General features: G+C 36.6%; 1 protein-coding gene across 12 annotated transcripts in view; it reads left to right on the top strand.

Moving 5' to 3' along the window:
* VEZT (vezatin, adherens junctions transmembrane protein) overlaps positions 1-15,423 on the top strand; it is a 117,249-nt gene that overhangs the window by 33,058 nt on the left and 68,768 nt on the right. For 7 of the 12 annotated variants that reach the window (XM_023559796.2, XM_064283714.1, XM_023559833.2 and 4 more), the window contains exons 2-6: positions 616-750; positions 8,743-8,832; positions 10,079-10,117; positions 13,082-13,257; positions 14,710-14,985. In XM_023559796.2, coding sequence (XP_023415564.1) covers positions 616-750; positions 8,743-8,832; positions 10,079-10,117; positions 13,082-13,257; positions 14,710-14,985 — 716 coding nt within the window. Of the gene's footprint in view, positions 1-615; positions 751-6,938; positions 7,728-8,742; positions 8,833-10,078; positions 10,118-13,081; positions 13,258-14,709; positions 14,986-15,423 lie in introns of those variants that run through there. The other 5 variants (XM_064283716.1, XM_010599413.3, XM_010599405.3 and 2 more) reach the window with 3 other exon arrangements.

Genomic DNA, 15,423 nt, shown 5'->3' with positions numbered 1-15,423 from the left:
TACAGTAATTTTTTAAGTCTTCTTGGCTTCAACTAAAAACAGTTTTTCATTGGTCATTTTTAGGAGCTGGCTATCCAGCATTGGTTATTTTGAAGCAGTCTGCTCTCAGACTACAAAAATTTGGGCAAAGAGATTGCTTAACAAAACTATTTATAATCCCAAATTCACTTTTTTTCTTGATGGTACTTGATCAGAAAAAAATCTGTTTTATTTAGTTTTTCCTTTTTTGGGTTCCTCTGTTGAATTGCTTCTTGATTTTTTAATGTTAAATGGCATTGCAACAGATAATTGAGCTCTATATAGAAGAAGCCTTAAAGGATTTGAGCATACTGGTCATGAGAGCAGAAACTCTGGTGGCATGGTAGTTAAGAGCCACAGCTGTTAACCAAAAGGTTGGCAATTTGAATGCACCAGGCACTCCTTGGAAACCCTATGGGGCAGTTCTACTCTGTCCTGTAGGGTCACTATGAGTCAGAATCGACTTGATGGTAATGGGTTTTTTAGTTTTTGGTCCTGATAATAAAGTTTGGTTATTGAATTTGGCCTGTAAAACTTTTGAAATAGTAGTGATCTTGAAATTTGCTTCAGTTTCTATATTTTATATGTCTCTTTCAGAATTCTCCACTTTACCAGTACTTGCAAGATCTGGGACACTCAGATTTTGAAATATGTTCTTCTGTGTCACCAAAAACAGAAAAATGCACGGCAACGGAGGGGCAACAGAAGACTCCTGTGAGAACCCTGTCAGAAGTAAGGAAGCATGCTAATTCTCTATGGTTTAATCTTTTACTTTTCACATTACTGGTTTTTTAAACTGCCTTTTCCTTTATCCTATGCACCATCCCCCTTACCCCCAAAAGACAAAAACCTTGTAAGCACCTCATGTCCTTCTCTGCATTTTTGAGGCTTTATTTCTGTTTGTTTATAAACTGTTTAGATAAACATGAATCTTTGCTATTTGGGACTGTTTCATGGGTCATTTATATAAGATGAGGAAATAAGTATGGTTGCGGAGTAAAATGTATTATTTGCTTAAATGGTGAAGCTATCTGATGGGAATCAGGAAAATATAATAAAACCTTAATGAGAACCCAACTAATAGGACTTCTATATTCACAGGAGTTCTTTTTTCTTTAAATAATTTTTAAAAGAGAGACACGAACTATAAAAAAGCAAATCAGTATTAAACATATAGTTTGAAGGGTATATGATAGAGTGGGTATGTTTACCTCAATTTCTGATATCATTTCTATCTACAATATTATATACTTTTATACAATAAAGATCTCATAGTTTATATTCGGCATTGTAAGGCTGAGGTACTGTAAGAGTCTCCATTAGTCATGTTTAATAAAATATATTTACGAAAATAAATTTATGATATTTACCAATAGATTCATTTATGTCCTATTAGCCATATTTATAAAAAAGGAAAACATTCCAGTTAATTTCAGAGTTTTAAGTAAAGGAATTTAATAGAAAAAATAAAACCGTATTACCTCATTTCTTGAGTATTCTAATTTAATCAGTGGTTTATTATAAGACTCGGTTACTATTGGGAGAAGTTTGAAGTCAATTAGTCCATTGTGATTTAAAAAAAAAAAAAAAAGAACCATTGCCATTGAGTCGATTCCAACTCATAGTGACCCTATAAAACCAAAAACCAAACCCAATGCCATCGAGTCAATTCCGACTCATAGTGACCCTACAGAACAGAGTAGAACTGCCCCATTGAGTTTCCAAGGATCGCCCGGTCGATTTGAAGTGCCAGCCTTTTGGTTAGCAGCTGTAGTGCTTAACCACTACCCCACCAGGGTTTCCATTGTGATAGGGTGGGGCAAGTGGATCTGCAGAAGGATCTTTTCTCCTGATCCTAACCTAGCTGAGCCCATTTGCAATAGCAAAGCAAATGGCATTTTTTTATTAACACCCAGAAGGTTAGAGTTAGGGGAGTTAGAACTCATATGGATCAGAACCAGTTTTACTAGTCCTCTCTCCTTACCCTTTTTCCCCTTGCCTCTTTCAAATATGAATGTTAATGACAAGGGTTTTGAAAGCAAAACCTAAAGATTTATCTAATAAGTTATTTATCTGTTGAAACTAGGTTTCGAGATTACTTGGCAACAAAAAACAAAGAAGAGGCTAAGGGATAGTCCTTGGGCAGGACATGGGCATTGACCTATTTTTCTTCTTTTTGCAAACTTGGGTTTTGTAGATATTTAATCTTTTGTGTTTGGGAAAAGCATTTTTAAAAACAATAGAAATGTTAGCTTACAAATAAATGGAAGTGTAAAATTGAATCGCCTCAGAAATTGAGGAACACTAAAAAGCGTAGCCAAAGGATATTTTTTAAAATTCCCACATATCTTGAAAGTTTGTTTGATCTTCATGTTACACATATCTAAGCCAACTTTTTAACTGTATGAGTTATATTTCTCTAAAACTGGGGGCAGCTAAATCTTAGAAAGATTTGTTGAATTATTTAGATTATTCTCAGGGATATATTTTTAGAACTGCCCCACAAATTTTGTTCAAGCATGAAATATCAATTATTTCTTTAGAAAACAAACTTTTGTATGAGTTTATGATGAAATAGTCATTAGCATTAATTGGCCCCCCACCTTTTTTTGTGTGTTTCTTCTTAAATTTTATTTTTACATACTTATTGAGTAGTCTCTCCTGGAGTTTTCCTCTGTGAATATTCATTCTCTATTTCTCTGGTTTGTTTTCCTGCGGTTATTGTTAAACGTTCCTTCCTTACAGTTTATCATCAGGCCTCTTCTCTGCTTGGTCTGTCTTCCCAAAGTGGCCTCAACTACTTTCTTGTCTTCATTAGCCACTTAATATCCATTCTCCAGCTTCCCTAGTTCCAATTGCCTGTTAGATTTTCAACCTGTATGTACCTTAGGAAGCTCAGATTTAACGTGTGTAAAACAAAGGTAATCTCCTCCTCCTTTTCCCACCCCCCCAAAAAGAAACAAATATTCTTATTATACTCCAAATTATCATGCTCTCAGTTATCTTACCATTCCTCATCACTCCCACATTGATTTGGTCACTAAGTGATATATCAAAGTCAACTTCTATGTCTCTTAGGTCTAACCTTTAGTCATTAGCTGTTTTTTTTCTTCTATTGTGTTTTAGGTAAAAGTTGACAGTGAAAATTAGTTTTTCATTCAAAAATTTTATACACAAATTGTTTTGTGACATTAGTTGTAATCCCCACAATGTGAAAGCACTCTCCCCATTTCTCTTTCCATCCTGTGTTCTCAGTGTCCATTCATCCAGTTTTCCTGTCTCTTCTTGCCTTCTCGCCTTTCCTTTTGGGCAGGTGTTGCCTGTTTGGTCTCATATGCTTGATTGAACTAAGAAGCACATTCCTCACCTGTGTTATTGTTTGTTTTATAGGCCTGTCTAATCTTTGGCTATAAGGTGGACTTCAGGAGTGGCTTCAGTTCAGAGTTAGCAGGGTATCTGGGGACCATAGCCTTGTGGGTTCTCCAGTCCCTCAGACCAGTAAGTCTGGTCTTTTTTTTTTTTTGTGAATTTGAATTTTGCTCTACATTTATCTCCCACTGTGCCTGGGACCTTTTTTGTGATCCCTGTCACAGCAGTCGGTGGTGGTAGCCAGACACCACCTATTTCTACCAGGCTCAGGCTGGTGGAGGCTGTGGTTCATGTGGTCCATTAATCCTTTGGACTAATATTTTCCATGTTTCTTTGGTCTTCTTCATTCTCTTTTGCTCCAGGCATGATGGGACCAATAGATATGTCTTAAGTGGCTGTTCGCAAGCTTTTAAGACCCCAGACACTACTCAACAAAGTAGAACGTATAACATTTTCTTTATGAACTATGTTATGCCAATTGACCTAGATATCTCCCAAGACCTTGGTCCCCAGCCATCAGCCCCAGTAACTCAGTCTATGTTGAGGTGATATGGCATCTCATTGTAGTTTTAATTTGCATTTTTCTGATGGCTGATGATCGTAAGCATTTCCTCATGTGTCTGTTAGCCACTGAAACGTCTTCTTTGGTGAAGTGTCTGTGTATATCCTCTGCCCATTTTTTATTTGGTAATTTGTTCAGGTGTTGAAGTATTCTATAGATTTTAGAGATTAGACCCTTGTTGGGTATGTTGTAGCCAAATATTTTTTCCCAGCCTGTAGGTTCTCTTTTAACTCTTTTTGTGAGGTCTTTTTATGAGCATAAGTGTTTAATTTTTAGGCGCTCCCTGTTAATCTAGTTTATCTTCTGGTGTTTGCGCATTGTTATTTATGGTTGTATTCTCTTTATCAGGGCCCCTAGTGTTGTCCCTGTTTTTTCTTCCATGGTCTTTATCATTTAGCCATTACCAGTTTTCTTTCCCTAGTTCAAGCCTTTATTATTATTTAGCTGGACTAATCAAAATAGCTTCCTAATCAAAATTCTTCTCTACAGTTATTCCCTGCCAGTACATTTTCAGCACTATTGATAGCTATTTTTCTAAAATGTTGATTTTTAGTGTTTCACTTTCTTGGTAAAACCCTTGGCGGCCCCTTACAGCCTACAGGATAAAGTGTAAACTATTATGCCATATAAGATGAAAGCCCTATCTCATTGTCACTATTTAACTTCATTACTATTCCTTTTTTCTCTTAGATCATATCTGTACCAAACTGTGCCACAATCTCCATTGTCGTTGAATTCCTAATCATCTTTCACAACTTAGCTCCAGTGTTAGCTCCTCTCCAATCTCATCTTTTCCTGTGCTTTTCTAGACTTTACATTGGTCTGTAATTATTTATACTGTCTCTTCTATATTACTTTCTTGAAACAGCAGATGTGTATTCATCTTTGTTCCCATGACTCCTTACAGTACCTGGCATATAGTAGTCACTCAGTGAATGTTTTTATTGAATGGGTACCAGAAATATGGTTAAATATATTACCTAGGTTTTCATACCCCATGCGTCTATCAGCTTGTCATATTGTGGTGGCTTGCATGCTGTGGTGATGCTGAAAGCTATGCCATCAATATTTCAAATACCAGCAGGGTCACCCATGGTGAGTAGGTTTCAGCTGAGCTTCCAGACTAAGACACGCTAGGAAGAAGACCTAGCAGCCTGCTTCTGAAAAAAAATTAGCCAGAGAAAACCTTATGAATAGCAGCAGAGGATTGTTTGATATAGTGCCAAAAGGTGAGCCCCTCAGGTTGGAGGGCACTGAAAATACGACTGGGGAAAACCTGTCTCCTCAAAGTAAAGTCAACCTTAATGATGTGGACCGAATCAAATTTTCGGAACCTTCATAGTGGCAGGACTGAATGAAAAGAAACAGCTGCAAACATCCACTAATAACAGGAACATGGAATGTACGAAGTATGAATCTAGGAAAATTGGAAGTCGTCAAAAATGAAATGGAACAAATATCAATATCCTAGGCATTTTTTTTTTTTTTTTTTTTAGTGAGCTGAAATGGACTGGGATTGGCCATTTTGAATCAAAACAATCATATAGTCAACTATGCTGGGAATGACAAATTGAAGCAGGAAGGTGTTACATTCATCGTCAAAAAGAACATTTCAAGATCTACAGTGCACTGCTGTCAGTGATAGGATAATATCCGTACACTTACAAGGAAAATCAGTTAATACAACTGCTATTTACATTTACTCACCAAAAGACCTAGAGTTAGAAAACCAAAAGGGAAGAACACACTCAGCATTTCTCAAGCTGAAAGAGCTGAAGAAAAACTTTAAGCCTTGAGTTGCAATATTGAAGAATTCTACAGGGAAGATATTAAACGATGCAGGAAGCACCAAAAGAAGATGGAAGTAATACAGAGTCACTGTACCAAAAAGAATTGGTTTTTAACGTTCATCCATTTCAGGAGGTAGCATATGATCAAGAATGGATGGTACTGAAGGAAGAAATCCAAGCTGTGTGCCGAAGGCATTGGTGAAAAACCAGGCTTCAGGAATTGACAGAATACCAGTTGAGTTGTTTCAATAAATGGATGAAACACTGGAAGTGCTCACTTGTCTGTGTCAAGAAATTTGGAAGACAGCTACCTGGCAAACCAACCGGAAGAGATCTATATTTGTGCCCATTCCAAAGAAAGGTGCTCCAACAGAATGCAGAAATTGTCAAACAGTATCATTAATATATCACAAACAAGTAAAATTTCCTAAAGGTCATTCAAAAGCGGTTACAGCAATACATCAACAGGTGTGATCAGTAAGGGTATGTGTCTGGGCCATGATTCTCAGTGGTTTGGCAATTACGATGTAGTTTGGCAGTCATATGGTCATGTGGTCACTTCCATGATGAGATTTGATATAATGTGATCACCTCCATGATGGGATCTACTGTGAGTTGAAATGGAGTTAACTTGGGAACGTGGCCTGCATCCAATAAATAAGTAGACTTTCTGGCAAGCTCACGGGCTTTTGGTCACTCTGGATCCTGTAGCTGGGTCCTGTTCGTCCGACCTCTGATTCTTGGGACTTGAGCTAGCAGCTTACTTACCTGCTGCCTCGCTTGCCAGTCTTGGGATTCATCGATCTTCGCAGCCTGTGAGCAAGAGCCCTGCCATCAGACCTGCCGATCTTGGGTCGCCAGCTTCTGCAGCTATGTGAATCAGGAGAATCCTCTATCCTGACCCATGGACTTGGGACATTCTAGCCTCTATAACCACATGGGCCATTTCCTTGATGTAAATCTCTCTATATAGATATTTATACGTTTTACTGGTTTTCCTTCTCTAGATCCAGCCTGAGACAACAGGGAACTGCCAGAAATTCAAGCCAGATTCAGAAGAGGACATGGAACGAGGGATATCATTGCTGATGTCAGATGGATCATGGCTGAAAGCAGAGAATACCACAAAGATGTTTACTTGTGTTTTATTGACTATGCAAAGGCATTCGACTGTGTGGATCATAACAAATTATGGATAACATTGCAAAGAACGGGAATTCCAGTAACTTAATTGTGCTTATGAGGAACCTGCACACAGAGCAATAGGAAGTTGTTAGAACAGAACACGAGGATGTTGTGTGGTTTAAAGTCAAGAAAGGTGTGTGACAGGGTTGTATCATTTCACCATACTTATTCAATCTGTATGCTGAGCAAATAATCCCAGAAGCTGGACTATATGAAGAATGTGGCATCAGAACTGGAGGAAGTGTCATTAACAACCTGAGATAGGCAGATGACACCACATTGCTTGCTGAAAGTGAAGAAGACTTGAAGCACTTACTGATGAAGATCAAAGACTATACAGCCTTCAGTATGGGTTATACCTCAACATAGAACAGAAATCCTCACAACTGGATCAATATGCAACATTATGAGAAATGGAGAAAAGAAAGAAGTTGTCAGGGACTTCGTTTTAATTGGCTTTACAGTCAACATCCATGGAAGCGCAGTCATGAAATCAAACAACGCATTGCATTGGGCGAACGTGCTGTAAAAGATCTTTAAAAAAAAAAAAAAGATCTCTTTAAAGTGTTAAACAGTAAAGACGTCACTTTAAAGACTAAGGTGTGCATGACCCAAGCCATGGTGTTTTCAGTTGCTTCACATGCATGTGAAAGCTGGACAGTGAATAAGGAAGACCAAAGAAAAATTGATGCCTTTGAATTATGGTGTTGGCAAGGAATATTGAATATACCATGGACTGCCAGAAGAATGAACGATCAGTCTTGGAAGAAGTACAGCCAGAATGCTGTTTGGAAGCAATGATGGTGAGACTTCATCTCACATACCTTGGACAAGTTGTCAGGAGGGACCAGTCCCTGGAGGAGGACATCGTGCTTGGTATAAGGTAGAGGGTATAAGGCATAAGGTAGAGGGTGCTTGGTATAAGGTAGAGGGTCAGCGAAAAAGGAAGATCTTCAACGAGATGGATTGACACAGTGACTGCAACAATGGGATCAAGCATAACAATTTTGAGGATGGAGCAGGACTGGGTAGTATTGCGTTCTGTTGTACATAGGGTAGCTATGAGGTGGAAGTAACTCAATGGTGCCTAACATCAACATAACAACAGGTTTTGGGAAATTTTGTCTTAACTATTCAATAACCTATATATAGGGTTGCTGTGAGTCAGAATTGACTCGACAGCAATGGCTTTATTCAGTAACCTTAGCCAATGTGGATCCATTGCAGATAGTTGAAAATTAGGAAAAAATAACAAGTTAATACATAATAAAATCTCCATTTTACTTGTATGCTTAGAGAATGGGCTTTTGGGATAAATTTAAATCTTGGTTGATTCAATAATATGAATGTAACTTTTGTTTCAATACATGGCCATTTTTCTAAAATGGATTAAAATATCTTTCTGCCTTAGTGTTGTAGAATGAAACGTACTTAATATTTGAGAACTTGGAATTCTCAAACAAATGCCATCATCATGTTGACATAGGTAGTATATAGAGTTCCCAAGATAAGTGGGGTGCATCACAGTGACTCTGGCTGCTCTTTAGAAATCAGATTTCCCGGCCTTACCCCAACCCTACTAAAATCAGAATCTTTATTTTCGGGACCCAGGAATGTGTTTCTGATTAAAATCTTCAGGTGGTTCTGATGTACAGCTAGATTTAGGAACTAATATAGAGGCTGAGACATACTCGCAAAGTACATAACCTGGATGATTTTTTTTTTTTTTTTTCTGATAAAAATCCTGATCTATTTCAAGTTTTCCTCCTGTTTGGGTGTGGTTTAATAATCCCACATAATGTCATTCATCTCCTTCAGCAAGGCATCCTGTTGAAAGTGGCTGAAACAATCAAAAGTTGGATTTCATTTTCTCAGTGCAGTAAGAATGATGACTTACTTCATAAGTTGGTAAGTGTGCGCTTTACTTCTTTTTGTCATTTTTCAGGGCTTCACTTCATTAGTGAGAGAGTTGATGAACCAGAATTTGTTTTGCTACTGATTTGGGCAGTGATTGGTTTTGATTAGAAATTCTGCAATAACTAGGGAGCTTTTCCCTAATCTTATGAAATACACCTTTAAATTGGGGTTCTTTAGTATTTTTCATAGTTCTTACAGGAGGATATTAGCCACTTAGAATGGAATATTTTTGTAGTTATTCGTAAGATTACTGATTTATTTGTTAGCTTACTTTTTTAGATTACTGACCTATTGCCACCATCTTCTTTCATTGACAAGTATTCTTTTCAACAGCGAAGGGAATATATTAGTGGGATTTTTCCCTTTTCACTCTGAAACTTGACTGACTGCATCCTTAACCAAGAGCCTGTGATTTACTGGAGGGCAACTGGTTACTGGTTCTGTTCACAGAACTGAGGCAAAATCAAAAGTGGCATCTCTGTAATTTACTCATTTTGTTAATCTACCATTCTCTGACAATTTAGTATGTGAAATTTAGTCCTTTGGGACTGATAAGTCACAGAATTTCCCAAAGATTTGCAGTAGTCAACATCGAGGGTCTTAGTGATTTCTGTGAGGATTTTCCTACTCTCTGCTGTGAAGTATTTGTTTTTTGACTTCTGACCCCTGTCCTAAAGATAAAAAATCCAGTTAGTGTAGTTAAGAAATTCAGATTATAAATTCTCATGCCTCCCAAAGGCATAGGCTCCCAGAAGACCTAATCAGTTTACAAGTAAGTAGGTTTCAGGATCCAGAGCTGGCCTAAGACCTTAAGGTGGTAATTATTATTGTTATAAAGTAACATTTGTAAAGTGATTATTTACAAAGTGCTTTCACATTCTGATTTGGAAATCCAAACAACACAATAAGGTTTCGTGCATTTTATGAGTGAGAAAGCCCCACGTTCAGATAGTTCAGTTTGGTTTAGGAATGCCTATGTCAATCGTTCAAGAAATGTACTGCTGAAAAGTTGTAGAACTATTATTTGAACCCAGGTTTCCTGGCTCCGATTGCATGCTCTTTCCTTTATAACACACTATTCTAGCTTGAGTGTTATTATTTTTTGACTGACTAAAATTACTTTCTTAGCAATCCGTATTGTCAGGTTCTGTGTTCAGGATTTCACCTTTGGTAAAGGGTGTGTTAAGAAGGTCAGTGACGTATTTCACCATCTACATAGAATATCATCTCTGTCCAGGTGGAGCCATCCTCATTCTTCGGTGATACTAGGACTGTGGTAAGGTATATGGATCCATATACATTTTTCTGTGGTTGAGTGATAGTCTGCATAGTCCTAATCTTTTCATTCTTGGTTCTTTGCCATTGGCAACATGCTTCATATCATGTTCCACGATAAAGTTCCAACTTCTTTATGCGTCCCTTTTGTGCCTATATTATGGAGAATTGTACATACCTAAGAAATAGCTTACTAGTAATGGGACAAGGAATTTCCCATTTGGCTTCTGTGGTAAGATTGATTCACTTCTTTCCCTCGATTATGATGTATTTAAATTTTGTTAGCTATACAAGTACTAGGAGCCCTACTGCTGCAGTGGTTAAAGCACTAGGCTGCTAACCAAAAATCTGCGATTTGAACCCACTAGCTGCAGGAAGACATGGCAGTCTGCTTCTGTAAAGATGTACCCCCTTAGAAACCCTGTGGGACAATTCTACTGAATCAACTCAATGGCAATGGGTTTGGCTTTTTTGGTTTTGTACCAATATTGAAGTAGGCCCTCTTTCCTTATATAAAAATACTGTCAATTGCCCCATGGAATCTGAAGATCTTACCATTTTTTCATTTTTATTAGTGTAATATTTTTCTTAAAGATTTTTAAAAATCAGAAAGATAGCACTTTTTATGTATTTTTTAGCCCATAAAGTGATTCACATATGTTATCTCATTTGATGCTTATTTCAACTTTTTTGAATAGCACTGTAGAATTACAGTGTTATAAGATCATTGAAGTATATTGGTACATGCAAACGTCCCCTTCTCCATCCCTAGGGGAAAAAATAGAAATCTCTTTATTCTCTTGCTATGCTTTCTCATTTCCTTTTCGTTCTATCCAGGCAGATCTTTCTAAATTACTTTCTTATCGTGCCACTTCTCTATTTAGATTCTAAAATGATTCCTATTATCCGTGAAATCAAATCCAAATTCAACATTAAACAGTTTGCATAATTTGACCCTAACCTGCCATTTCCAACCGTATTCACCAGTATTTTCGTCTTCTGTCTATTCACTGGAATCTTTTCCATAGCAATCCTAGCTCTTCCTTAGGTCCTTTCCCGGAAACTCCAACCTATTGGCTGTGTTATGTTCTATACCAACCCAGGAATAATTATCTATGCTGTGTTCTATAAGTTTTTGTAATATGTTATCAATGTGTGCTTTTCTTTACTGTGTTTTAATTATATCATGTGTAGTAACAGCACTAACTGCTAACACTTATGTAGTGCTTACTATGTGCCAGATACTGTTCTATTATTTTACAAATACACGGACTTATTTAATCCTCACAACAACCCTGTGAGGTAGGTACTATTATTTCCTCAATTTTGCAGATAAGGAAACTGGCACAGAGAAGTTATTAACTTTCTCAGTCATAGTTAGTTATAGAGATAGGATATAAACATAGGTGCTCTCTGAGTCTTGGCACTCTAAAACTTGTTGAGGGTAAGCCACAGTTCACATAGTACACCTCTCACAGCATAGACCTTCCAGCTGTTCAGATAATACTAATATTTCATCTCATAACGACTCATTTTCTTCATTTGTAGACACTTGGACCTGGGCTTCACAGCGCCAATAGAGCTATTGTGACATATTTCTTAATTTTGTTCTATCTGTTTTCCTGATGGTGTGATTGCCATGTATAACACAGTTTCTATAGAAACGTAATCAGTTCTTATTTTTATATTTAAAGAGTAATATATAATTTTACAATTTATCCTTAAGAAACTTAATTCATTAATTTAATCTGATTCAACTCAACAGTTACAATCATCAGAATATAGTTCAAGTTATTCCTTTGTAGAGGCACTCGTCATACAGATGACACTGCTTTAGTTATCTGGAGTGTCTTGATTCCTTTCAATCTCCTTTGTATTTATAGATTATGTACAGGAAAGCAGAATTAGTTGACTAACAAAGACTTACTTAGGATTTGAAATCAAAATTGAGGAAGTTATTTTCTGTCTTTGGGCTTTGGTTTCTCCTGTATAAAACTGAGAGGAGGGTAATAATGTAATCCAGGGTTACTGTGAGAATTAAACCACCTGTCCTAACACTGCTACCTCATCTCTCACCTCTCCACCACATGTGCTGTGCACGCAGCTAATATCAGATGGCTTGCAGCTCCCCAAACTAGAAAGACTTTTATTCTACTCCATCCCACTCTCCCAGCTTTTTATCTGGACAGTTCTTGTTCTTCCTTCAAGACTAAGCTCAGACATCACCTCTTTACTTTCTCTGACTTCATCACAAGTTTAGTTCTCTATACCATTTCACAGTATCCTTAGTATATCAGTACATTATTCTGTAACTCTTACTTTTTAGTCTTCTCCATTAGACTATAAACTCTTTAAGAGTAGGTACTTATATGTCTTCTTCATTTTTTGTGTCCTCAGTGTCAAGTGTGGTACCTGACATGTAGAAGATATTCATTGATAGATGGATAGAAGGAAGAAGTAAAATGAGCTGATACATGTGAAAGCATTTTGTAAACTACAGAGTGCTATGCAAACATTAGTGTGAATTTGCATTACATTCCTTAATGATATATATTTAATAGTGTCCATTCTTAGAAGGCCTGGATCTGTTGATGTAATTATTAGGTATGGGCTATATTGTTACAGTATCTAGGGATGCATCTTTTATGTTATAGTAATATATTTTCTATGTTATGTTCTGGCAGCTTAATTAATCAGGTTTATTAATCTGTAATTATTTGACATCTCCTTATTAAAACTTTATATTTCACATCCGATGGCCTAAGGATGTCCGCCTCAGTGCTTTTGTTTCACATGTGCAATGAAACTAAAACTCCACACTGAAGATAGATTGGACTGTTGTTTCTTCCACGTGGAGTCTGAGCTGAAAATAAACACCTAAATTTTATTAATAAATTAGGAGTTTAGCATTTAATACAAGATTATGTATGTATTAATTCCTCTCTTCTGGTTCTTTAATGGCAAGGATATTGGATTCCGACTCGACTCACTACATACCATCCTGCAACAGGAAGTCCTGTTGCAAGAGGATGTGGAGCTGATTGAGCTACTTGATCCCAGTATCCTGTCTGCAGAGCAACCTCAACAACAGGAAAATGGACACCTTCCAACACTTTGCTCCCTGGCAACCCCTAATATTTGGTACTGTCCAGAAAACATCTATCCTTTGACTCTTTACTTATAAAGAATTAGCAGAGGAAATCCATCATCATGTTCTCTCCGTTATAAAGGCATTATTACCATTCATACATTTTAACATTACAATTAATATAATGATATATCAGAGGTAAAAAAGTACCTTTCTAAGGTAAATACAATTTAAAGTGAAGCTAGAAAAATCCAATTGATTATTATATGCTTCCAACTGCGTATAATTGGTTCTGTGCTTAAAAAAAAAAAGTTAACTGTCAAGTCGATTCCAACTCATAGCACCCCTACACAACAGAGTAGAACTGCCTCATAGGGTTTCTGAGGAGTGGCTGGTAGATTCAAAGAGCAGAACTTTTTGTCAGCAGCCGTAGATCTTAACCACTGTGCCTCTGTGCTTAGCTACCCAAAAAGCAGGTACAACATGCACCAAAAAGAATCTCTCTCATCCATATACCTGTGCACATGTATATATGCAGTTCTTTAGGCTTCTCTTTTAATTAAGGGTTTACATCATAACCACATTGCAGAAATACCAAGCATAGGCTACAACATGGAGGTAAAAGTCAACTCTTCCTGAGTTGGCGAAGAGGAGTTCAGAGGGAACATAGTTTGGCTGTTCAAACTATGCTGAAACTTTTCAACTCGAAGTATTACGGTCTAATACCGAAACCATAATCTGTAAAAAAAAAAAAAAAACGTGAGTAGTAAAAAAGGGATTTTATATATCCAGAACTGTTAGTGTCCTCTTCTGTTAAAGTGTGAACTGATTAAATTTGTCAGAGAAGGGAAGAATGAATCAATGAGTGGATTAAATCACTTCGTGAACTTTCAAGTTATACAGGCAGTTACATTATTTAAAAGACATATTACATGTTTGTAATTGACCTAAATAAAATGATTTTTATACTAATTTGTGTATTCCAAATTAGTGAGATGGGATAATCCATGATGGTTATTTAAAATTAGATGCCTTTATTCAAAACAGTTACTCGCTTGGTATATCTTATTTCTAATTGGAAAAACATTTACATTTTCTTGAGAAATGATGTGTTTCTGTGTAAGCAAAATCTGATTTTGGAAAAAAGCTTATCTTATCCCCAAAGTAGTATTTTTGCTTTTAATTCTGTAAAATTGGATTTTAAAATATGTAATTTGCTTTTTGGGTAAAGATTCCACATCTTTAAAAAAAATGGTTATAGAGGACACCTATTTCAGTGTCCTTTTACCTAAGTTTGGAAACTCAGATCTTAATACCTAAGCACCATTGTCTAGTTTCTAGGTATTGTAAAATCTGCCCTACTTTTTTTGTAAGACATACTTTACAGAGAAGCTATCATTTTATCTGTTTTAGTCAACCTAAATTTACAATTGTTTTTACTGATTAAAGTAACTCATCTTTCTTTAGTCTGATGGACATTTGGTTCTTGATTTCTTTGTTCCTAGGGATGTCTCAATGCTTTTTGCCTTCATTAGTTTGCTGGTTATGCTTCCCACTTGGTGGATTGTATCTTCCTGGCTGGTATGGGGAGTGATTCTATTTGTTTATCTGGTTGTAAGAGCTTTGAGATTATGGAGGACAGCCAAACTACAAGTGACCCTAAAAAAGTATAATGTCCATTTGGATAATACAGCAGCAAAGAGCCGAGCTTTTACAAACCTTGTGAGAAAATCATTGCGTCTCATTCAAGAAACTGAAGTCATTTCCAGAGGATTTACACTGTGAGTTCATTTTTTATTTAATTTTAAAAAAGGTTCTTTTCTACTACATAGTAAAATGTAAATATTTCTTACCTATTTTCATTTCTGTCTTGTATTTCCAGAAAAAATGGGTTTTTCTTTAGCAGTTATTAAATTCTATTAACTGCTAAATGGAAGAATAAACATATGCTACACTTAATATGTAGTATGATTCTGTTTATTTACCTTGAGGAGCCAAAGTGCTTTGAGAGTAATGGATATTTCTGTAAGTTATCATATGATTTATATTAGATAATAGAGAGAGTGCCTAATACCAGCCCCAGCATGCAATAAACCCATTGCCATCAAGTTGATTCTGACTCATAGTGACCCTATTAGGACAGAATAGATCTGCCACATAGGGTTTCCAAGGCTGTAATCTTAATGGAAGCTGACTGCTACATCTTTCTCTCTCAGGGT

Source organism: Loxodonta africana, chromosome 4 (genome assembly GCF_030014295.1).
Source record: "Loxodonta africana isolate mLoxAfr1 chromosome 4, mLoxAfr1.hap2, whole genome shotgun sequence".
NCBI classification, from domain to species: domain Eukaryota; kingdom Metazoa; phylum Chordata; class Mammalia; order Proboscidea; family Elephantidae; genus Loxodonta; species Loxodonta africana.
The sequence above is the reverse complement of the archived record's forward strand: the minus strand, read 5'-3'. Positions and strand labels throughout refer to the sequence as shown.